This window comes from Eleutherodactylus coqui, chromosome 7, assembly GCF_035609145.1.
Source record: "Eleutherodactylus coqui strain aEleCoq1 chromosome 7, aEleCoq1.hap1, whole genome shotgun sequence".
NCBI classification, from domain to species: Eukaryota; Metazoa; Chordata; class Amphibia; order Anura; family Eleutherodactylidae; genus Eleutherodactylus; species Eleutherodactylus coqui.
In genome coordinates, this window is record NC_089843.1 from 180,691,014 (window position 1) to 180,715,555 (window position 24,542).

Consider the following 24,542-nt stretch of genomic DNA (forward strand, 5'->3'; position numbering starts at 1 on the left):
TAAGTCATTTAATACTGTTGGTATGGATATCACTGATCCACTAGAGAAACGTTTTAAAGGTAACAGTTTTATTCTTACCATAGCAGACTACTGCATGAAGTACCCTGAGGCCATTCCATTCTGAACAGCTGCTGCTAAAAGAGTTGCTGAGGAAATTTTAAATGTGTTTAGCAGGTTTGGATTACCTACACATATCTTGACTCATCAAGGTAGTAATTTCAACTCTTTTTTCCTACCAGAAGTGTGTCAACATCTTGGCATTCAGTCCTACCCTTTACCATCTGCAAACAGATGGGCTGGCAGAATGATACAATCAAACACTGAAGAGTATACTTAGGAAATTTGTACATAATGATCCAAAACAGTGGGACCAATGGTTGCCTTTTCTATTATTTGCTTACTGTGAGGTTCTACAAGATTCTACAGGATTTAACTAGACTTGAGCGAACATACTCTGCCGAGCTTGATGCTCGTTCGAGTATTAGCGTACTCGATAGTGCTCATTACTCGAAAGAGTATCAAGCTGTGTTCCACCCCGCCCCAGTTCTTGGCTCCACCCCGCTGTGATGTGCCTATTTGGGCCCCTCCCCGCCGCGACGCAGCGCGTGTCATTGGACAATTTTTTGGTCTGGCAGGCAGGGGAAAGAGAGAGAGAGAGAGAGAGAGAGAGAGACAACCCTAGGAAAAAAAAAAAAAAGCTCGGCACCCGGCGTCCTACATACAAAAATGCTCGAGTCTCCCATTGTAGTCAATGGGGTTAATTACTCGAGTAGAGCTCTTGAATTTTACGAAAAGCTCGACTCGAATAACGCATTTGGGTGCTCGCTCATCTCTAGATTTAAACCATTTGAATTGTTGTATGGGAGTCAGACCAGAGGACTTTTGAATGTTATCAGAGAGGTATGGGAAGGTAAATCCGGTGATCAAAAAATGTGGTAGAGCATGTGTTACAAATGAAAGAAAGACTATTGAAACCTATCAAGGTAGCCCATGATAATGCTCACAAAGCCAAAGTGTACTAGAAGAAATGGTATGGTCAACATGCCAAAAGTAAATGTAAAAAGTAGGCGATAAGGTTCTCCTCTTATTTCCTAGAAGTAAAAATAAGTTGGCAAAATGTCAAGGACCTTATAAAGTTGTTAGACGAACTGGTATTTGAAATGAAAACCCCAGCTAAAAACAAAAAATTAAGGTCTACCTTGTAAATTTATCAAAACATTGGCTTGAACCAAAGGTGAATGCAGAAAGCAGTACTGCTTGTACCATTATGACAGAGTCTTCTAAGGATATGTCTGAAGAGATTTATAATTTGGTAAAAATACATGTAGAGTGGTCACATGTTACTTTAAATCCAAAATTATCTGAGGTGCAGCATTGTGACTTGAGAAACCTAATAAACTCAAGTTCACATGTTTTTGGCCTGATTGCGTGTCTTTAATTTGTCATGAAATAAATACTGAAGACCATGCTCCAATAAGACACAAACCTTATTGAATACCAGAAAAATGAAAGAACAAAGCAGAAAATAAGGTTCAGGAAATGCTTAAATTAGGAGTTTTTGAACCATCTAAAAGTCCTTGGTCTTCACCAGTAGTGATTGTCAGTAAAAAGATGGAACAATAAGATTTTGCATAGATTTTCATTAAATGAATGCTATATGCAGCTTTAACAGTTACTCAATGCCTCGATAAGTTGGGAAATGCAGCTTATATTTCTACCCTAGATTCATGTAAGGGTTATTGGCAAATTCCTCTAGATGAGACGCTTAGTGGTTTGTCCCAGCTTAGAAATATGCCATTTGGTCTTTATGGTGCTCCAGCCACATTTAAGAGAGCCATGGATATACTCTTAAAACACCATATGGAGTACAGTGCTGCTTATTTAGATTATTTAATTTTTTGCAACGCATGGGAAGACCATTTGCATCACTTAAAAAAAGTGATAGCTGCAATTGGAAAAAGCAGGTTTCACAATTATTCAACGTAAAGGTACCTTGGATTTATTGTGGGTAGAGATGAGCGAGCACCAAAATGCTCGGGTGCTCGTTACTCGAGACAAACTTTTCGCGATGCTAGAGGGTTCGTTTCCACTAACGAACCCCATTGAAGTGAATGGGCGACCCGAGCATTTTTCTATATCGCCGATGCTCGCTAAGGTTTTCATTTGTGAAAATCTGGGCAATTCAAGTGATGGGAACGACACAGAAACGGATAGGGCAGGCGAGGGGCTACATGTTGGGCTGCATCCCAAGTTCCCAGGTCCCACTATTCAGCCACAATAGCGGCAAGAGTGCCTCCCCCCTCCCAACAATTTTTACTTCTGAAAAACCCTCATTAGCAAGGCATACCTTAGCTAAGCACCACAATACCTCCAACAAAGCACAATCACTGCCTGCATGACACTCCGCTGCCACTTCTCCTGGGTTACATGCTGCCCAACCCCCCCCCCCCGCACGACCCAGTGTCTACAGCGCACACCAAAGTGTCCCTGCGCAGCCTTCAGCTGCCCTCATGCCACACGCTGGCCTCATAGCCACACCACCCTCATGTCTATTTATAAGTGCGTCTGCCATGAGGAGGAACCGCAGGCACATACTGCAGAGGGTTGGCATGGCCAGGCAGCGACCCTCTTTAAAAGGGGCGGGGCGATAGCCCATAATGCTGTACAGAAGCAATGAGAAATCCAATCCTGTGCCACCTCCATCAGGAGCTGCAAACGTGGGCATAGCAATGGGGAACCCATGTGCCACACACTATTCATTCTGTCAAGGTGTCTGCATGCCCCAGTCAGACCGGGGTTTTTTATAAATAGTCACAGGCAGGTACAACTCCGCAATGGGAATTCCGTGTGCACCCACAGCATGGGTGGCTCCCTGGAATGCACCGGCTGTACATAAATGTATCCCATTGCAGTGCCCAGCACAGCTGAGGTAACGTCAGGTTTAATGCAGGTGGGCTTCGGCCCACACTGCATCCCCAAGTCTGATCGGGGTTTTTAATACATAGACACTGGCAGGTACAAATCCATATTGTGAAGTCCCTGTGGACCCACAGCAATGGTGGTTCCTAGGAACCCACTGGCGGTACATAAATATATCCTATTGCATTGCCCATCACAGCTGAGGTAACGTCAGGTTTGATGCAGGTGGGCTTCAGCCCACACTGCATGCCCCAGTCAGACTGGGGTTCTTTAGAAGTAGGCACAAGCAGTTACAACTCCGTGTGGTCCGACAGCATGGGTGGCTCCCTGGAACCCACCGGCGGTACATAAATATATCCCATTGCATTGCCCATCACAGCTGAGGTAACGTCAGGTTTGATGCAGGTGGGCTTCGGCCCACACTGCATTCCCCAGTCAGACTGGGGTTCTTTAGAAGTGGACACATGCAGTTACAACTCCGTGTGGACCGACAGCATGGGTGGGTCCCAGGAAGCCACCGGCGGTACATAAATAAATCCCATTGCATTGCCCATCACAGCTGAGGTAACGTCAGGTTTGATGCAGGTGGGCTTCGGCCTATACTGCATGCCCCAGTCAGACTGGGGTTCTTCAGAAGTGGACACATGCAGTTACAACTCCGTGTGGTCCGACAGCATGGGTGGGTCCCAGGAAGCCACCGGCGGTACATAAATAAATCCCATTGCATTGCCCATCACAGCTGAGGTAATGTCCGATTAAATGCAGGTGGTCTTCGGCCCACACTGAATGCCCCAGTCTGACCGGGGTTTTTAATACATAGACACTGGCAGGTACAAATCCCTAATGTGAAGTCCCTGTGGACCCACAGCATGGGTGGCTCCCTGGAACCCACCGGCGGTACATAAATATATCCCATTGCAGTGCCCAGCACAGCTGAGGTAACGTCAGCTTTAATGCAGATGGGCAAAAATTACTAGGATTACAATGTAGGCGATGGCCCAAAAAAATTGGTGTACCAAGAGTGCAAATGTACCTCAGAAAAATTGCCCATGCCCAACCAAGAGGGCAGGTGAAAGCCATTAATCGCTTTGGTTAATGTGGCTTAATTTGTAACTAGGCCTGTAGGCAGCCCAGTTAAAATAAAAATTGGTTCAGGTGCAAGTTTCAACGCTTTATTGAATTGAGAATTGAAACATATAAACATTGTTTACAAAAGTTATATGACTGAGCCTTGTGGGCCTAAGAAAAATTGCCCGTTCGGCGTGATTACGTGAGGTTTCAGGAGGAGGAGCAGGAGGAGGAGGATGAATATAATACACAGATTGATTAAGCTAAAAGGTCCCCGTTTTTGATGGTGTTAGAGAACGATGCTTCCATCCGCGGGTGCAGCCTACGCATTGTTTAGGTATCGCTGCTGTTCGCTGGTGGAGAAGAGAACTCTGGGGAAATCCAGGCTTTGTTCATCTTGATGATTGTAAGCCTGTCGGCACTGTCGGTTGACAGGCGGGTACGCTTATCCGTGATTATTCCCCCAGCCGCACTAAACACTCTCTCTGACAAGACGCTAGCCGCAGGACAAGCAAGCACCTCCAGGGCATACAGTGCGAGTTCAGGCCACGTGTCCAGCTTCGACACCCAGTAGTTGTAGGGGGCAGAGGCGTCACGGAGGACGGTCGTGTGATCGGCTACGTACTCCCTCACCATCCTTTTACAGTGCTCCCGCTGACTCAGCCTTGACTGGGGTGCTATGACACAGTCTTGCTGGGGAGCCATAAAGCTGGCAAAGGCCTTGGATAGTGTTCCCCTGCCTGTGCTGTACATGCTGCCTGATCTCCGCGCCTCCCCTGCTACCTGGCCCTCGGAACTGCGCCTTATGCCACTTGCGCTGTCGGATGGGAATTTTACCATCAGTTTGTCCGCCAGGGTCCTGTGGTATGGCATCACTCTCGAACCCCTTTCCTCTTCGGGTATGAGAGTGGAAAGGTTCTCCTTATACCGTGGGTCGAGCAGTGTGTACACCCAGTAATCTGTAGTGGCCAGAATGCGTGTAACGCGAGGGTCACGAGAAAGGCATCCTAACATGAAGTCAGCCATGTGTGCCAGGGTACCTGTACACAACACACGGCTGTCCTCACTAGGAAGATCACTTTCAGGATCCTCCTCCTCCTCCTCCTCCTCAGGCCATACACGCTGAAAGGATGACAGGCAAGCAGCATGGGTACCCTCAGCAGTGGGCCAAGCTGTCTCTTCCCCCTCCTCCTCATGCTCCTCCCCCTCCTCCTCCTCAACGCGCTGAGATATAGACATGAGGGTGCTCTGACTATCCAGCGACATACTGTCTTCCCCCGCCTCTGTTTCCGAGCGCAAAGCGTCTGCCTTTATGCTTTGCAGGGAACTTCTCAAGAGGCATAGCAGAGGAATGGTGACGCTAATGATTGCAGCATCGCCGCTCACCATCTGGGTAGACTCCTCAAAGTTTCCAAGGACCTGGCAGATGTCTGCCAACCAGGCCCACTCTTCTGTAAAGAATTGAGGAGGCTGACTCCCACTACGCCGCCCATGTTGGAGTTGGTATTCCACTATAGCTCTACACTGCTCATAGAGCCTGGCCAACATGTGGAGCGTAGAGTTCCACCGTGTGGGCACGTCGCACAGCAGTCGGTGCACTGGCAGATTAAACTGATGTTGCAGGGTGCGCTGGGTGGCAGCGTCCGTGTTGGACTTGCGGAAATGTGCGCTGAGCCGGCACACCTTTCCGAGCAGGTCTGACAAGCGTGGGTAGCTTTTCAGAAAGCGCTGAACCACCAAATTAAAGACGTGGGCCAGGCATGGCACGTGCGTGAGGCTGCCGAGCTGCAGAGCCGCCACCAGGTTACGGCCGTTGTCATACACGACCATGCCCGGTTGGAAGCTGAGCGGCGAAAGCCAGCGGTCGGTCTGCTCTGTCAGACCCTGCAGCAGTTCGTGGGCCGTGTGCCTCTTCTCTCCTAAGCTGAGTAGTTTCAGCACGGCCTGCTGGCGCTTCCCCACCGCTGTGCTGCCACGCCGCGCGACACCAACTGGTGGCGACGTGCTGCTGCTGACACATCTTGATTGCGAGACAGAGGTTGCATAGGAGGAGGAGGAGGAGGAGGAGGGTGGTTTAGTGGAGGAAGCATACACCGCCGCAGATACCAGCACCGAGCTGGGGCCCGCAATTCTGGGGGTGGATAGGACGTGAGCGGTCCCAGGCTCTGACTCGGTCCCAGCCTCCACTAAATTCACCCAATGTGCCGTCAGGGAGATATAGTGGCCCTGCCCGCCTGTGCTTGTCCACGTGTCCGTTGTTAAGTGGACCTTGGCAGTAACCGCGTTGGTGAGGGCGCGTACAATGTTGCGGGAGACGTGGTCGTGCAGGGCTGGGACGGAACATCGGGAAAAGTAGTGGCGACTGGGAACCATGTAGCGTGGGGCCGCCGCCGCCATCATGTTTTTGAAAGCCTCCGTTTCCACAAGCCTATACGGCAGCATCTCCAGGCTGATCAATTTGGCTATGTGCACGTTTAACGCTTGAGCATGCGGGTGCGTGGCTGCGTACTTGCGCTTGCGCTCAAACACTTGCGCTAGCGACGGCTGGACGGTGCGCTGAGAGACATTGCTGGATGGGGCCGAGGACAGCGGAGGTGAGGGCGTGGGTGCAGGCCGGGAGACGGTCATGCCTGTGTCCTGAGAGGGGGGCTGGATCTCAGTGGCAGGTTGGGGCACAGGGGTAAGGCAGTGGTGCAAAGCGGAGGCGGTGAACGGCCTTCATCCCACCTTGTGGGGTGCTTGGCCATCATATGTCTGCGCATGCTGGTGGTGGTGAGACTGGTGGTGGTGGCTCCACGGCTGATCTTGGCGCGACAAACCTTGCACACCACAGTTCGTCGGTCATCTGCACTCTCAGTGAAAAACTGCCAGACCTTTGAGCTCCTCGGCCTCTGCAGGGTGGCATGGCGCGAGGGGGCGCTTTGGGAAACAGTTGGTGGATTATTCGGTCTGGCCCTGCCTCTACCCCTGGCCACCGCACTGCTTCTTCCAACCTGCCCTGCTGCTGTAATGTAACGGAGACAGCAGAGAAAGGAAACAATTTTGCGCAAGGCTGCTGTAACGCTTAGCTGCGTAATAATTAGGACTACTACCCCCAGCAGACAGATACTGTAGGCAGCGTATAATATTATATATACTGTTTCCCTCTGCCGGGATGACGGCGGTGATGTAACGGAGACAGCAGAGGCAGGAAACAATTTTGCGCACGGCTGCTGTAACGCTTATCTGCGTATGAATTAGGACTACTACCCCCAGCCGACAGATACTGTAGGCAGCGTATAATATTATATATACTGTTTCCCTCTGCCGGGATGACGGCGGTGATGTAACGGAGACAGCAGAGGCAGGAAACAATTTTGCGCAAGGCTGCTGTAATGCTTAGCTGCGTATTAATTAGGACTTCTACCCCCAGCAAACAGATACTGTAGGCAGCGTATAATATTATGTATACTGATTCCCTCTGCCGGGATGACGGCGATGATGTAACGGAGACAACAGAGGCAGGAAACAATTTTGCGCAAGGCTGCTTTAACGCTTAGCTGCGTATTAATTAGGACTACTACCCCCAGCAGACAGATACTCTAGGCAGCGTATAATATAATATATACTGTTTCCCTCTGCCGGGATGACGGCGGTGATGTAACGGAGACAGCAGAGGCAGGAAACAATTTTGTGCAAGCCTGCTGTAACGCTTAGCTGCGTATTAATTAGGACTTCTACCCCCAGCAGACAGATACTGTAGGCAGCGTATAATATTATGTATACTGATTCCCTCTGCCGGGATGACGGCGGTGATGTAACGGAGACAGCAGAGGCAGGAAACAATTTTTCGCAAGGCTGCTGTAACGCTTAGCTGCGTATTAATTAGGACTACTACCCACAGCAGACAGATACTGTAGGCACCGTATAATATTATATATACTGTTTCCCTCTGCCGGGATGACGGCGGTGATGTAACGGAAACAGCAGAGGCAGGAAACAATTTTGCGCAAGGCTGCTGTAACGCTTAGCTGCGTATTAATTAGGACTACTACCCCCAGCAGACAAATACTCTACGCAGCATATAATATTATATATACTGTTTCCCTCTGCCGGGATGACGGCGGTGATGTAACGGAGACAGCAGAGACAGGAAACAATTTTGCGCAAGCCTGCTGTAGCGCTTAGCTGCGTATTAATTTGGACTTTTACCCCCAGCAGACAGATACTGTAGGCAGCGTATAATATTATGTATACTAATTCCCTCTGCCGGGATGACGGCGGTGATGTAATGGAGACAGCAGAGGCAGGAAACAATTTTGCGCAAGGCTGCTGTAACGCTTAGCTGCGTATTAATTAGGACTACTACCCCCAGCAGACAGATACAGTAGGCAGCGTATAATATTATATATACTGTTTCCCTCTGCCGGGATGATGGCGGTGATGTAGCGGAGACAGCAGAGGCAGGAAACAATTTTGCGCAAGCCTGCTGTAACGCTTAGCTGCGTATTAATTAGGACTTCTACCCCCAGCAGACAGATAGTGTAGGCAGCGTATAATATTATGTATACTGATTCCCTCTGCCAGGATGACGGCGGTGATGTAACGGCGACAGCAGAGACAGGAAACAATTTTGCGCAAACCTGCTGTAATGCTTAGCTGCATATTAATTAGGACTACTACCCCCAGCAGACAAATACTGTAGGCAGCGTGTAATATTATATATACTGTTTCCCTCTGCCAGGATGACGGCGGTGATGTAACGGAGACAGCAGAGGCAGGAAATAATTTTGCGCAAGCCTGCTGTAACGCTTAGCTGCATATTAATTAGGACTACTACCGCCAGCAGACACGCAGTAAACTGTACACGGTCACAGGCAGCCCAAAGATAGTATTTTTCCCCATTTTTTTAAAAAAAGCCCTCTGCCTACATAGCCTGTATATCTCTTTCCCTGTCTCACCAGTACTGGCCCTATACTCTGTGCAATGACTGCAGACTGAGGACGCAATGCTCTGCACGCCCGATATACAAAAAAAAATAAATTGTGCAACACTGCTAAAAGCAGCCTCAACAGTACTGCACACGGTCAGATGTGGCCCTAAGAAGGACCGTTGGGGTTCTTCACGCCTAATATAACTCCTAACGCTCTCCCTACAGCAGCAGCAGCAGCACTGTCCCTGATCTCTGTCAGAATGCATCTGTGGCGAGCCGCGGACGGGGCAGATTTTAATACTCGGGTGTCACCTGATCTCCCCAGCCACTCACTGCAGAGGGGTGGTATAGGGCTGGAACATCACAGGAGAAAGTTGTAATGCCTTCCATGTCTTTCTATTGGCCAGAAAAGCGCGCTAATGTCTCAGAGATGAAAGTGAAAGTAACACGAACATCACGTGGTGCTCGTCTCGCGTAACGACCATCTCGAACACCCTAATACTCGAACGAGCATCAAGCTCGGACGAGTACGCTCGCTCATCTCTAATTGTGGGTAATGCTAAAGTAAAACTAGAAATTTCAAACGTTCAAGCCATTCAATCAGCTGATATTCCCACTACTAAAAAACAGGTCTGATCTTTTTTGGGTCTTGTTGGGTATTATTCCAGATTTTGCCACCATAGCTGCTCCCTTGACTAACCTAGCTGAAAAGAGCAAGAGAGAACAAGTGGCATGGATAAGAGAATGTAAACTAGCTTTTAAGCAAATAAAGGAAATTTTGGGTGAAGAGACAGTTTTGCAAAGCCCAAACTTTGACGAGCCATCTATTGTACAGACAGATGCATCAGAGGTTGGACTTGGTGCAGTCCTTTGTCAAGGGATTAACGGTGAGGAACACCCTATTCTGTATTTAAGTAGGAACTATTTCCCCATGAACAAAAATATTCCATTATTAAGAGAGGACTAACGACTTTGTGGGCTTTGGAGGCATTGTATTACTGTTTACTAGGAAGAGTTCATTTTAACCCCTTAAAGATATGGCCTATTTTGGGCTTAAGGACGCCAGAATTTTCTTCTCCATTTATCAAAAGCCATAATTTTTTTATTTTTCTATCGACGCGGCCGTATAAGGGCTTGTTTTTTGCGTGGTGAACTGTAGTTTTTATCGCCGTCATTTTTGGGTACATTTGACTATATTATAAAACTTTTTTTTTTTTTTATGATAGCAGGGAGAGAAAATGCATCAATTCTGCCATAGATTTTTTTTTTTTACAACGTTAATCATGCAGCATAAATAACACAATCCATTTTTTCTGCGGGTCGGTACGATTACAACGATACCAAAATTCTTACATTTTTTTTTAGGTTTTTCCACTTTTCTGCAATAAAAACCCTTTTTCTGGAAATCTTTTTTTTTATAAATCGCTGCATTCAAAGTCCTGTAACTTTTTTATTTTTTGATGTACGGCCCCCTGTGAGATCTTATTTTTTGCGAGACGAGCTGTAGTTTTTATTGGTACCCTTTTGGGGTACATACGGCTTTTTTGATCACTTTTATTGCGTTTTTAGTGAGGCAAAATGCTAAAAAATTAGCATTTTGCCTCAGTTTTTTAGCATTTTTTTAACGCTTTTCACTGCGCACAGTCAAAAGCATGTGCAACGTATTGTATGCATCGTTATGGACGTGACAATACCAAATATGTGCGGCTTTTAATTTTTTTACCTTTTTTATGCTAATCTAAGAAAAAGCTTTTTTAAAAAAGGGGTTTTATTTACTTTTTTTTTAAAATTCATTTTTTTAATCTTTTTTTTTTAACAACATTTGTGACCCCCTGGGGGACTTTGACAACAGTACTGCCCTGCCATGCCTTATCGCTTACACAGCGATCTCAGGCACTGGCAAGAGGACACCAGTGTCTGGCATCCTGTTGCCATGGCGACGGGCCGGGCTCTCGCGATAACATCGCGAGAGCCGGCCGGAGACACAGAGGGAGCGCGCTCCCTTTGTGAACATCATATGTGATCCCGCGCTATCCCCAGAATGTAAGTTTACGCCCTGCAGCGGGAAGGGGTTAATAACCAATCATCATCCTCTTATTTGGATCCATACCATGAGAGACAAAAATGCCAGAATTACAAGGAGGTATTTAGCTTTGTAGGCATTTAAGTTTCAGATAAGACATCAATCAGGGAAGAGTCACCAAAACATAGCTGACTTTTCTAGGCACTTTTCTCGTATAGTGCTGAGGTAAAGACGTCTGAGGAAGGGAAATTTCCTCTTAAGGGCGAGCACCCACTGGCGTTTGCGTTCTCCGCGGGAAAAAAACGCAGCGTTTTCGCCGCGTTTCTCGCGTTTTTCCGCGCGTTTTTCGTGGCGTTTTTCGCGGCGTTTTCGCGGCGTTTTCCGTTAATTTCCATTGACATTCATGGGTGCATTAGGAGAAAAATAGGGACACATATGCAACTGACAGTTCCTATGTTAAAAACGCAAACGCAACGCAAAAAAAACGCCAGTGGACAGGAACACATGTTATCTCTATGCCTGTGCAGGAAAAACGCAAAACGCAGGTAAAAAAAACGCCAGTGGGTGCTCGCCCTAAGGATGGAGGAATGTAAAAAAATGTGTTTTTCTTTGTTTAACATTGGTTTTATGTTTGTAACCTTCCTTGTAGTGCATGGGTTCCCCTGCATAGACAGAACTTCGGTGTGAATGCCTCTTTATCCTTACGTTTCTCTTTAGGTTGGCCACCTAATGCTCTATCTAATCCTTTCTTTTTGGTTTTTGTCACCTGGGAACAATGTATTATAACTTGCAAAGAAAATGCTCCAAAAATGTGTCAATATGTTTTGTTTTGTGTGATAAGATCACTTACCTGCACTGGTGAAGGTGCAGTAGGGAGCGGCTGCTCTGAGGCTACAAGAGGCAGACCAGCAGCAATTCAATGATTTTATAGTGAGACCCTGAAAAGGATTGTGGAGTTTCCACTTATACAAAGGGTCACACAGAAGTAATCAGTAGGTAATGATCAAGAGACTATGCAGAGAATGTGTCTGTAGATTTAAGGACTTTCTGTTTTTGCCCATATAAAGATGCACTGCCTTCAATAAACGCCATATTGTTTTCAGCAAAGAAAGATCTATTGTGCCATTGAAAATCCCATGCTTCACAGCTGTTCACACTAGGGCTCCGACTCTCAAGGGCTTCCGCTACTCCACCCTTCCTACTATCTACTCCACTCAGTCTAGTTTAGGACTGTACTACCAGGCCATATGTCAGACCTGCAGGACAATCACTCCTCACTGCAGATATCTTTACAGCCGACAGGAAAAGAGATCTCCCTCAGCCCTCCAAAACAACCTAACTACAGTTTACCTTGGATTTGAGCTCAGCACCACTTGCCCCACCACCGGTTCCCAAATTGGACTGACTATTCCCACAGCCCCAGTAGTTCGCACAAAGTTAACCACTTCAGCCATCACTGATTAGGTGGCATTACACACGGTACACTTTTAGGCCTAGCTTCTACATGACCCAACTAGATCAGACCACTACGGGTACCTTCACACTTAGCAAAATCACTATGGGTATATCGCAATGAAATACTCGTAGCCATTACGCAGGAAATCCATGGTGGCCAAATCCGCACCTAAGGGATGTGAATCTGGCCATGTTTTAAATTGCAGGTAAGGTATACGTTGAGATTAAGCTTCCCAATGTCTACCGCAGGTGAAGAGCTTAGATGCAGTCTGCACAGAACCCTATGTAAGTATAGACACCTAATACTGTTCAGATGAATGGACCAATTGTAGAAATGTATGCAACAAATCTGCTGTGTGTGAATATACCTTTTAGTCTTTCATGCTACTACCGGTATACCTTGGCTGATTTTGGTCCACTCCTTAAAGTGGATGACTGTTTTTTTGTATGACAATTGCAGAACTTTACTTGTTTATTTTCAAGGTTTGTCCACACGGCGGTATTTTGCAGATTTGCTGTGAAATCTTCGCCAGTTCTGTACCAAATCTGCATCCCATCGCACTCAATGGAAAACCAGGCCAGATTTCAAATCTGCTTGTGGAAAAAAATTAAGTGACATATCACTTCTTCACATGGTTTTCTCACTGTATCCTAATCTGGAATTCTGTGTGTGGATTTGAAATGGGCTAAATCCGCGTGTGGATCTGAGAATATTGATGTGGATAACCATGGATTTCTGCAGCGGATTTTACAGGCAGAATCCATGCCGAATGGTCCATATCGGATTTTGCCATGTGAACATACACTGAAGCTAGTTCTATTCCAGATCTTACTTTGTCCTACTTGGCATCACTACATTATTATTGAAAGATTTGTACAAAAACAATGGAAAAAACATACAGATTTACATATTTTATAACTTCTCTGTACTCAATAATTATTTTCATATGCTCTACCACATAAAGGTTTCCAGTACACAAAATATGGCTGTCGAAGGAAAAGTGATAACAAAATGGTTCATCGCAGCTTCTGTGAAGCTAATAAGAAGCCTAAGCCTATCCGGCGAATGTGCAATCTACAGGAGTGTACACAGCCAGTGTGAGTGGTCAAAACCCAAACTTTATTTGCTATAAACTAGTATTTTCATGATGTAGAAGATACGTGAAAAATCTTTTCAAGTTCTGTTAATAACAAACAATAAATATCCAAGAAAGTGTTATACAATATATTTACTTTACCATATATTGTATATACATGGGGTCTTAAGAGTGTGGAAACACCCATATAGAATGAAAACAGTTTGGCAGAGAGTGACCCAATTTTGCATACAAGCTGTGGAAGAAGGGGAACCTTTTAGGCCCTGTCTGGAGGTAGCTGACAACCTGAAGCTGTCATGGTGGGCCGCAGGGAACGACCCCGGTCATGCAATCACCGTTATCACATTAAAGTAAATAGTTAAAAAAATGTTAAAGGTTCATTCAGCTCCCCTTACGGATCCATACTCACCCCCGTCCTCCACGATGTCCTGCAGCGTTCTGGTCTTCCAGGTCTGGACGCCGACGTCTGTGCATGCGCGCCAGATGTCATATGTCATGCGGAGGAGGCCCGGGAAATTTTTAATCTTTTGGCTAGTATGAGTAGCTGAGAGCAGAGAGATGTCACCGGGAACCGTTGTATGCGGTTCCTGGTCACATGATCGCCGGTATCCAATAGATAACAGCGATCATGTAGAAGTAAAAAAAAGTATAAAAGCAGAAAAAAGTTTGAAAAGTTTAAGTTTCATCTCCGTGAGGGGAGATAAAATGACATACCTAATTCCGCTGGATTTATCCACGGACCTTACCCCTGCTTCTGGCGGACGCATGCGCAAAAGCCGCAGATTGCGGGGTAATTTAAAATCTCCCTGCTCCTGGTTACCAAACGTAGCCGAGAGCCTGCAGATTTCATGAGGGGTCACGGTACGTGCTTCCAATGGATAACAGCGATCATATAATAGTCAAAAAAGGCTAAAGTTTCACTTCCTGTAACGGATCTGAACCGTGAGGGGAGGTGAAATTACTTACCAAAGGCCTCCAGTGATATTTCCCGATGGGATCTTTATCCGCGAACCTTTCCCCTGCTTCAGCGTGTGCGTCCGTCATCAAAATAGTGGACGCAAGCGCAGAAGCAGGGGAGCGCCTGGAAAATTAAAAATCTCCTTGCTCCTGGCTACTAAAAGTAGCAGAGAGCCTGGAGCAGTGACCAAAGGCCGCAGTGAGCGGTCTCTGATCACGTCATCGCCGTTATACAATGGATAATGGCGGTCACGTAAAAGTTAAAAAACAGTTGCTCCTTTTGGTTTGGGCCTCGTTGTGCATACGGACATAATATTAGGGCCACAGTGGGTATGTTTCTGAGCACAGGACAAACGGGGTATTCATTTTGGAGTGAAAGTCTTCATTCATATGTGTGCTGTTCAAAAAAAAAAGTGTTTTTAAAATGACACAATTGCCAAAAAAATGAAATTCGTATTTTTTTTTCTTCTGCTTTGCTTAAATTCATTCAAAAACTGTGGGGTCAAAATACACAGTACACCCCTAGATGAATTTGTTAAGGGGTCTAGTTTTCAAAATGGGGTCATTTGTGGGATTCTCAATCGTTTTGGTTGCTTAAGGGTTCTACAAGTGGGCAATGGGGCCTAAATCACCTTCAAACAAAATGTCTGTTCTGAAAGCTACCCGCTGCTCTTTTCGGTTTGGGCCCCGTTGTGCATACGGACATTAGATTAGGGCCACAACGGGTATGTTTCTGAACACAGGACAAACAGGGGGATCCATTTTTGGGTGCTAATCCTCATTTTCATGTGCATTATAGAAAAAAATCCTATCTTTAAAATGACATATTTGCAAAAATATGAAATTTAATTTTTTTTCCGCTAAATTGCATGAACTCCTGTTCATGCAAAAAAAACTGTTGGGTGAAAATACTCCTGACCCCCCCCCCCAGTGAATAAATTAGGGGTGTAGTTTTTAAAATGGGGTCATTTGTGGGGGTATCTATCATTCTGATAACTACCAGTTGAAAATGTGAAAAAAATGACAATTTTTAAAAAATGTTACCAATTTTGGCGCTTGTAATAAATCTACTCCAATTCTCTCTGTCTATATTTACAACCTAAATGAAGTACATTATGTGGGGGAAAAAACAATGTCAGAATGACTTTGATATGCAAAACCTTTATGGAGTTATTCTTTGTTAAAGTGACACATGTCAGATTTCCAAAATTTGGCCTAGTTATTAAGGCGCAAACAGGGTTGGTCACTAAGGAGTTAAACTGAACCACACCATTGTTTTTTGGTGAGATTCTCTGCCAGTTTGATATATCACACAGCTATCCTGCCATTGGAAAAATAAAAGTTGAATTTAAGATAACGGCATTCAAAATGGCTGTCATGTTGGTGACATGGCCTAAAAGCTTTCCTCCTTCTCCGGTAGCTTGTATGCAAAATTGGATCACCGTCTGGCAAACCATTTTCATTGTGTATGGATGTTTCCACACGTTGGAGACATTCTGTACATCAAAGAATCAAATCCTTTTCAGTTAAAGGGACCCTGTCACGGCTGTGAGCACTATAATCTAAGTTATGATGCTCATAGAGTAGAAACCCAGGTAGATATCTTTTATACTTACCCGCCTTTTAGTTCCTACGCTGTCAGCATGCGGACCATGCAGCAGACTCAAAGTTGCAGACTGTGAGCACACACTCACATAGAGATCAATAGGGGTGCATCCACATAGCCTCGAGCTTTGAGTCTAATAGCACGGTCCGGATGCCAACTTCCGAGGGTGACAGCATGGGTATCTGGGGGCAGGTAAGTATAAAAAAATACCTCCCTAGGCTCCTGAGTACCTTCTGTATGAGCACCATAACTTAGTTTATGGTGCTTATCGCCAGTAACAGGTTCCCTTTAAATGCCTTCCAGCCATATGGATTGATTCAGCAAGTGCTGTATTGCCTGTTGAGTTTTTGTTAACACTGAGAGGACACGGAGAGATGTAGACCTGGGATAATAGTAGTCTTCTTGGTGAATATATGTTTCTAAAAGGACAAGAATTTTTGTATGTATGCAACTACAATAACACTTTACCATTTTTTAGTTGGGTGGCTGATGAATGGGAGCACTGCACCAAAAGTTGTGGAAGTTCTGGCTATCAGATTCGAGTAGTACGATGCATTCAGCCTCTCCACGATGGGACAAACCGGTCAGTACACAGCAAGTATTGTACTGGAGAGCGTCCTGAAAGTAGAAGATCATGCAATAGAACTCCATGCCCAGCACAGTGGAAGACGGGGGCCTGGTCTGAGGTCAGCATTATGTGTGAGATGTCTTTAGGGAGCTCTACTACTACTTGAAGTTAATCATAATGTGTTAGAACTAAAGTCGGATGTAATGCAGGGGTACAAGCTGATAAAATGTTAACATTTAATGTACTGCAGTCCCACATTAGAACATCTTTAGTATTACTAATATTAAAAATTGTGGTCTTTTTTGCATTGCAGTGCTCCGTGACATGTGGTGAGGGTATTCAAGTGAGACAAGTCCTATGTCGTGTGGGTGACCAGTGTGATGGAGAAAAACCTGAATCTTTAAGGGAATGCAAACTGACACCTTGCAATGGTAAGTACTGCTTCTTAAGAAATATCGTTGCCGGAGATGTCAACCTTGAGCAGCAGGTCGTGACAAAATGGGAGGAGCCTTTTCAGGATGGGTGACATATAAAAAGGTGGAGCTAAATATATCCAGATCGACTATATTAGTATTAAAATCCAGATCAGATCTCTAAGTTTAGACGCTATTCTTTCTATATTAATTTCAGACCTTAACTTATTCAGACTCTTGATCAGACAAAAATAATAATATTCAGACTCTAGACCACACTATATACTTACCCCCTTCGTCTCCGACTCTTGTTTAGGTCTGGGCATAACTGCGGATCTCCCATGCGGGAGACTCGAGCTGATTTTTAAATTAAAATCCGCCCATGGACATTGGGCCTTAGGGGATGTGGCAGAGAGCCAGGTGATGTATTTTTTTATACTTACCCAGTGATCTTGCGGTGTCCTCCTTTAAAGTCTGGCAAATATGACTTTTTTCAGAGTCCTGTTCGCACGCTCTCTCTTAGACTTGTGTAGGACAATGTGTGCATTGGACTCTGAAAAGAGCCAGATTTTCATGCCGACTTCAGAGGGAGATACCACTTGATCACTGGAGCGAGTGAGTATAAAAAAGCTTCACCAAGCAAAATTGCATGTCCCCTAACAGCAGCATGTCTACATTGTATCTTGCAAGAGAGAAAAGCAAAATTTCAGCTCATCCAAAGAGACAAATTCTGACCACAGTCTTGGGTTATTTCTTTGGTGGATAGAAGAATCAATTTCAAAGGCTTCATGAACTCGAGGCCATTTCCCTCCCCCCTTCCTTTCTAAGCTTTACATGCCTGTGCAGATGTGGAAAATTGTACCGGTTCAAACATATCAGTAGAGATGGGAAGAGGACCAACATAAACTGAATTCCTCCTGCTTCTCTGCAGTAGACGCATGATTATGTAAGCCCTATTATGAATCACCCTCTTCAAAATGAGGTCTCGCAGAAGCTGAGATGTGTATTACACTGTCAGGTGTGGAGTTCCCCGATAATAGTGTATCCCAAACTGTATCAGAAAATTACACTAAGGACACCTCTAGAGTGATGTCACATTGTGATGTTTTCTTGGCAGACTGTTTTTGTGGGGTAGTTTACCATTGCCTTCACCAGTCATCTTTACCCCCCAGCAAATTGGGTATTCATTTAGCGAGAGGTATGGAAGGCTGAGTCTACCTGAACCAAGCGGGGATTGAACCCACAACCTTCAGGTCATGAGTGAGAGTTTAGGACTGCATTCTGTTGCCTTTACACTGTGCGCTACATGAGGCTCTAATGTCCCCATAGTGATCTTTATATAGAGCCAGACTTTGGGTACATGTAATATCAGCCCATATCCCCCTGGCCAAGTAGTAGGTTTTGCTCAGTGTGTTCCTTTAAGACTATGATTGGTTCTACTCAGCAGCAACTTGCATATAACGTACTGTTGATCAATTCTGTATCATGGGAATGCTTTGGTGTCAAAATGTGTGATTATTACTAACACAGTTCAGCGTCCCGTAGGGTGACCCCAGACACAGGGCATACATTGAGGAGCGGGGATTGTAAGATGCTGGCCTGTCACGCAGGCACTTACCAGGCTCCCTCCCAAAAGGGTTGCATGTAGCCCAAGCCAGGGCAGCGCTGGCTTCTTCCGGACACCCCTAGGAGAGGGATGCCCAATATGCTGTAGAACAGGGATAGTAGTTGTCATGGGTGCCGCCACCATCCCGATACACACTGGAATGACCTTCGCCGGAGAATCAATGAGCTGCAGACAGATATGATGTACCTCAGGTCCCTGGGAACGGTCAGGGCCTGGAACAACTTTACTCAAACAAACTCCAGCAGTACAAGGCAAAATAGACAATCTTCCAAGTGCAGGCATTTAGACAGACTTGATTAAGAGTACCTCCACACGGTGATCCCAGGCTTCAGGACACCCATGTGTGAACAATTGAAGACGCGTACCTCCATCCAGTGGTCCCAGACTTTAGGATGCTCGACTGTGAACAATTGATAAGAGTACCTCTGCACCGGGCTTTGGGGAAAACTCCACTTACTTCTTTCTCACACTCTCTCTCCAATTGGGGCTCCTCTCTCATTCTAGATCAGGCAATCCAGGGAACCTCTCCTCCTCTTCCATTCTTCCCTCATGTAGCTGGCACTCTTCATCAGGAACCCAGAAGACATGGACCTTTTCCCGCTCTCAAGCACTCCTATTAATACTCTCACTCATACCACGTGACAGGGCATAAATTGATACATTCTCAGGCAATCTGAAAGCTCTGGCAAACACTTAAAGGGGTTGTCCCGTGAAACAAAGTGGGTCTATACACTTCTGTATGGCCATATTAATGCACTTTGTAATGTACATTGTGCATTAATTATGAGCCATACAGAAGTTATAAGAAATTTTTCACTTACCTGTTCCGTTGCTGGCGTCCTCGTCTCCATGGTGCCGTCTAATTTTCAGCGTCTAATGGCCAAATTAGACGCGCTTGCGCAGTCCGGGTCTTCTTCTTTTCTCAATGGGGCTCCGTGTAGCTCCGCCCCGTCACGTGCCGATTCCAGCCAATCAGGAGGCTGGAATCAGCAATGGACCGCACAGAAGCCCTGCGGTCCACCGAGGAAGAAGATCCCGGCGGCCATCTTCAGCAGGTAAGTAAGAAGTCACCGGAGCGCGGGGATTCAGGTAAGCGCTGTCCGGTGTTCTTGTTTAACCCCTGCATCGGGGTTGTCTCGCGCCGAACGGGGGGGCTGTTGAAAAAAAAAAAAACCAGTTTCGGCGCGGGACAACCCCTTTAATCCATCACATGCTGCAGCTGTGCAATACACATAACAGAATGACTAGACAGATTTGCACAGCACACCAACATAAGACATGATATGTATGACATTATTGAGGGGGCCAAGGAAAGCATGTACTGCACCACTACAACAGTGTATTGCTGCATTTGCTCCTAGTTGTCATATATGTAACTTTAACTTGTCTTCCAAATTTAAAGAGACTGTCACCAACTTTACCCATATGAGCTAAGCTTATGGGCTGAATATAGGTCACCCGCCGAGTCTGGTGATGTAAGTTTTATACTAACCTCCCTCGTTGTTCCCCTAGTGTTAGCGATGTAGGGGGCAACTCAGTGCGTTGAACGGTGCTGCTAGATAGTCCGTCATTCTAATTTTATAATGGATGGACTATTTAGTAGTGCCGCTCAATGTACTGCAGTGGAGGTTTCCATCGCAGCACTATTAGGCCTGTTTCACATGGGCATATTTGTGCACGCAATGTGCAAAGAATATAACCTATTGATGTTCTATTTTTTCTGCATATTTGCGCACCAAAGGTTCCCATAGAAGTCAATGGGGAAGCGCAAATGCATGCACAATATGCAAGGAGATGTGTGGAAGACTGCGTAATTGCGCAGGAAAAAGAACACATCTGGAACGCATTAAGACTAATTAACTATTTCAATCGATGCATCTTTGTTTGTTGCGTACAAATGAAAATGCCCTGCAGGCTCAAAAAGTACAGTAAAATACACCAATACGTGCACAAAAAAGCAGCATTTATTCCTTAAGAACACTACACTCATGAGTGCGCAAATACGCATACAAATACGTTTGTGTGAAGCTAGCTTAAGGCTCTGCCTACATCTACTTTTTGTGGAGCACTATTTTTTTCCACCAAAATGACACTTTGGCAGAACTCCACAGACCCAATTATACATTAATGGGGTCTGTCAGGCACCACCGGTGTCCATTGTGCCATAGATCTGTCACACCGTTGTGACTTCTGCAATAAATTGAGATTACAACGCATAACTCACAGAAAAAGAAGCCAAATCCGCACAACCTGATAAACTGCAGGGCAGGCTCAATCACCATGTACCCTGGTAGCATACAGAGAACCAGATTGCAATACGAAGGAGCTAAATGTTCAGTGCCGACTAATGAGCGGCCACTCAACTCAACCCAGATTGGGGAGGGGTGACTGCTGACAGACATAGTCTGCACAATATGAACTGCTGCCAAGGATGTCAGCCATAGATAGGTACGCCACACCACACAGGAATGCAACCCCTACTGACAAAGCAGTGGATCGCCTTATGTCACCACAGTGCGCCACACTGGCTGACATCCTGGGCTCCCCCAGCATCTATAGCACACTGCATGCAAAAAAACACTGATAAATACGGGTTTAAGTTTGCATTTTGGCCAAAATATGTAAGCTGCTTTTGAGATTACAATTCAGTTGCAAATAAAAACTTAAGGTGGTCATGCATTTTAGGCTGTAGTTCTAATGCTGCATACTTCGCCAGCTATTCATCCTGAACCCCAAACACATAGGCGCTCAGCTCAGCTGTGCATTTATTTATTCCCAATAATTGAGAACAAAGTATCAGGCATGTTGAATTGCAACAGGCCGTATTCCTTTTTCCCTGGACATTTACTGTCAGGGTTGAGTCAGGATGCCACCTTACACATCAGAGTTGGTCAGTCCTACTGACATTCATGTCATGTGTATGGCCACCTTTAATTTGGCATAGTTTCTTTTTCAAACAGTTTAAAGTGATACAATATAAGAATGGAAGAATTTACCAATCCCGGAAGTCAATGATAATCTCAATATATTGTAAACAGTCTGCAAACTATTTCCTGGCTAGGAATGCCAACAGGAGTGTTATTTTGTGATATAGAATGTGGCGGTTATATCTATATATTCAGTTGTTTATTTTATAACCTCTCTACTGCTTATCCCAAGCTATGTTTGGGCAACAGGAAAAGGCTATTATTATTTTACCCAGATGCACGCTGACAACGCTCAGATGGAGCTAGTAATGTTCTCCTCATAGAATGTTTACACTAGGTTTACACTAGCACAATAGAGTATTTCCAGCAGCTGTTTGCACAACTGGGTGTGTGTTTAAACACATGCTGGGCTTAGCAAACAACTCTTGGAGGTCCTTTCACATGAAAATAAAGATGATAAAGTGTTAATGGCCATTAACACTTTATGTAAATAGATCACTAAATCTTTCATTCCTTTAAAAGATTATCTTTGCATGTAAAAGGGCTTTAAGAGAAAATATCTAAACACAAAAACAAATAAAATGTTTAGAAATATGGAAAAAAGTCAAATATACCCAATAACACATTTAAAAGTTATCCAATGCATTATATGTACTTGAAATGGTTTCTATAAAAACTATATAAAAGAGAAAAGAAGTCCAGCATTTACCAGGTAAACAAACTCAAGGTTATTTTCAGACTTCTACAGATAAAAAGAAATACCACTTATGTGTTTCCTTCATACGGATCGCTGTCACTCATAGCTGCCAGATGCTGTGAGTAAGGGCGAGCACCCACTGGCGTTTGCGTTCTCCGCGGGGAAAAAACGCAGCGTTTTCACCGCGTTTCTCGCGTTTTTTCCGCGCGTTTTTCGCGGCGTTTTCGCAGCGTTTTGCGTTAATTTCCATTGACATTCATGGGTGCATTAGGAGAAAAATAGGGACACATATGCAACTGACAGTTCCTATGTTAAAAACGCAAACGCAACGCAAAAAAAACGCCAGTGGACAGGAACACATGTTATCTCTATGCCTGTGCAGGAAAAACGCAAAACGCAAAACGCAGGTAAAAAAACGCCAGTGGGTGCTCGCCCTAAGGCTGTTCTCTACATCTCAGGCGCACAAGAGCTACCTTCAGTTCTTATGGATTTCATGTAAGTCTGAAAATAACCTTGAATTATATTCTCCTGTGGATGATGGCTGCCTTTTTCTACATATATTTCCATTTTTTACCAGGCACATCCTAGCAGGTAGGTGAGCTTGCCATGTTGTATTTCCTACAAAAATTGTAACCCGTCCCACAAAATACAATGCCTCATACAGAAAATATTAAAAAGGATATCCTCTAGAACAAAGAGACGGAAATAATGATCAAGTAAAAGTACAAGCTCACCGCTCAAAACCACTTTTGTTCCATAGCGCAGCCCATGTTCTGGAGTGCACAGATAACGGCTCGTCATGCAGTGAGATTTAATCTGTGAAATGGAAGACTGTTCCAGCACTTGCCAATAAACGTAAATGTCAGTAGTTCCATGTTTTGAGGTTAACGCTTTTTGATCACTGCGCTCTTCTTGCTTTAATCAAACAGTGTTATCATCGAAACGCCTAGGTTCCTGACATTTGTTGTTTTTTTTATACCATGCTATGAAATATATTTTATGCTTCAGAAAGAAAGACAATTTTATTGGAAAGGGCTGAATTACTCATCTATTTCAGGGAAAAGATTTGACTTGTCCTTAAGGTTAACCCTTTCCAATTCACTGTCTGACGTGTGAAGACATTATAATTTAAGGCTGTACAGCGCCGATGTTGGAAGATGTCTATTGGGGGTTCTCTTACTGTATATTGCCAGCCTCTCTGCTGTCGAAGCCTATCCAACGTGTCACCTCATGCAGTACTGGCTTTAGCCATTAATTAAAAAAAATTAAGCCTCCTAGGAAAACCAGGATACAAATTGGATTGGAAAAGGTTAAAATTAGCTATGTCTCCAAGATGTTAAGATGCGCTTAAGGCACCGACTTATGCGGCAACTATTTTTACTTGAGAGAAATATTCAAAATCTACAATTAATTGACTTTTCAGGATGTTTTTTCTAATTTTTAAGGAACTTTAAAATATGCAACAGAGACTCCTGAAGTGGGCAGATTTTCAAAAACTTTCATGCAAATCTTAAAGTGTTTCTTTAAAATATTGAAAGTCTTAGGAAAATTTCTTGTATTTCTCAATAATTTCTTATTTCTTGGCAGAATGTTGCAATTGCATCAACTAAAATGTACCTCCCCTCCGATCACCTTGGGTTTCACTCTCGGCGCCCCCAGCAATCAGCTTATTTTGCCTGGAGAAGATGCAGTCAGGGGAAATATAGTTTATAGGATACACATTCACATAAATAGTCATCATGTAATAGGACAGCAAAACGTCATCCTGAATGGGAGCTGCTCTTACTAAGTGGCTCTCCGTTCCCGGTCCTAATTTTTGAAACACAACAGTCTTCCAGCAGCTATCGTCAACAATTGTTAGCATATAGCATATAGTGTTGGCCAGCCTTTATGTTATGTATAGAGATGAGCGAGCGTACTCGGATAAGCACTACTCGCTCGAGTAATTGGCTTTATCCGAGTATCGCTGTGCTCGGGGCTAAAGATTCGGGTGCCGCTGCAGCTGACAGGTGAGTCGCAGCGGGGAGCAGGGGAGAGCGGGCGGGAGAGAAGGAGAGAAAGATCTTACCTCCGTTCCTCCCCGCTCTCCCCTGCAGCTCCCCGCTCCGTGCCGGCACCCGAATCTTTAGCCCCGAGCACAGCGATACTCGGATAAAGCCAATTACTCGAGCGAGTAGTGCTTATCCGAGTACGCTCGCTCATCTCTAGTTATGTATTTGGCCAGCTTGACTCTTACATGCATTTTTGTTAGAAGAATCCACTGATGATGAACT

The 24,542-nt window shown here is 45.0% G+C and overlaps 1 protein-coding gene across 3 annotated transcripts in view; it reads left to right on the plus strand.

Moving 5' to 3' along the window:
- ADAMTS3 (ADAM metallopeptidase with thrombospondin type 1 motif 3) overlaps positions 1-24,542 on the plus strand; it is a 276,553-nt gene that overhangs the window by 248,225 nt on the left and 3,786 nt on the right. For all 3 annotated transcript variants that reach the window (XM_066574067.1, XM_066574068.1, XM_066574069.1), the window contains 3 exons: positions 13,343-13,475; positions 16,516-16,723; positions 16,919-17,036. In XM_066574067.1, coding sequence (XP_066430164.1) covers positions 13,343-13,475; positions 16,516-16,723; positions 16,919-17,036 — 459 coding nt within the window. The remainder of the gene's footprint in view (positions 1-13,342; positions 13,476-16,515; positions 16,724-16,918; positions 17,037-24,542) is intronic.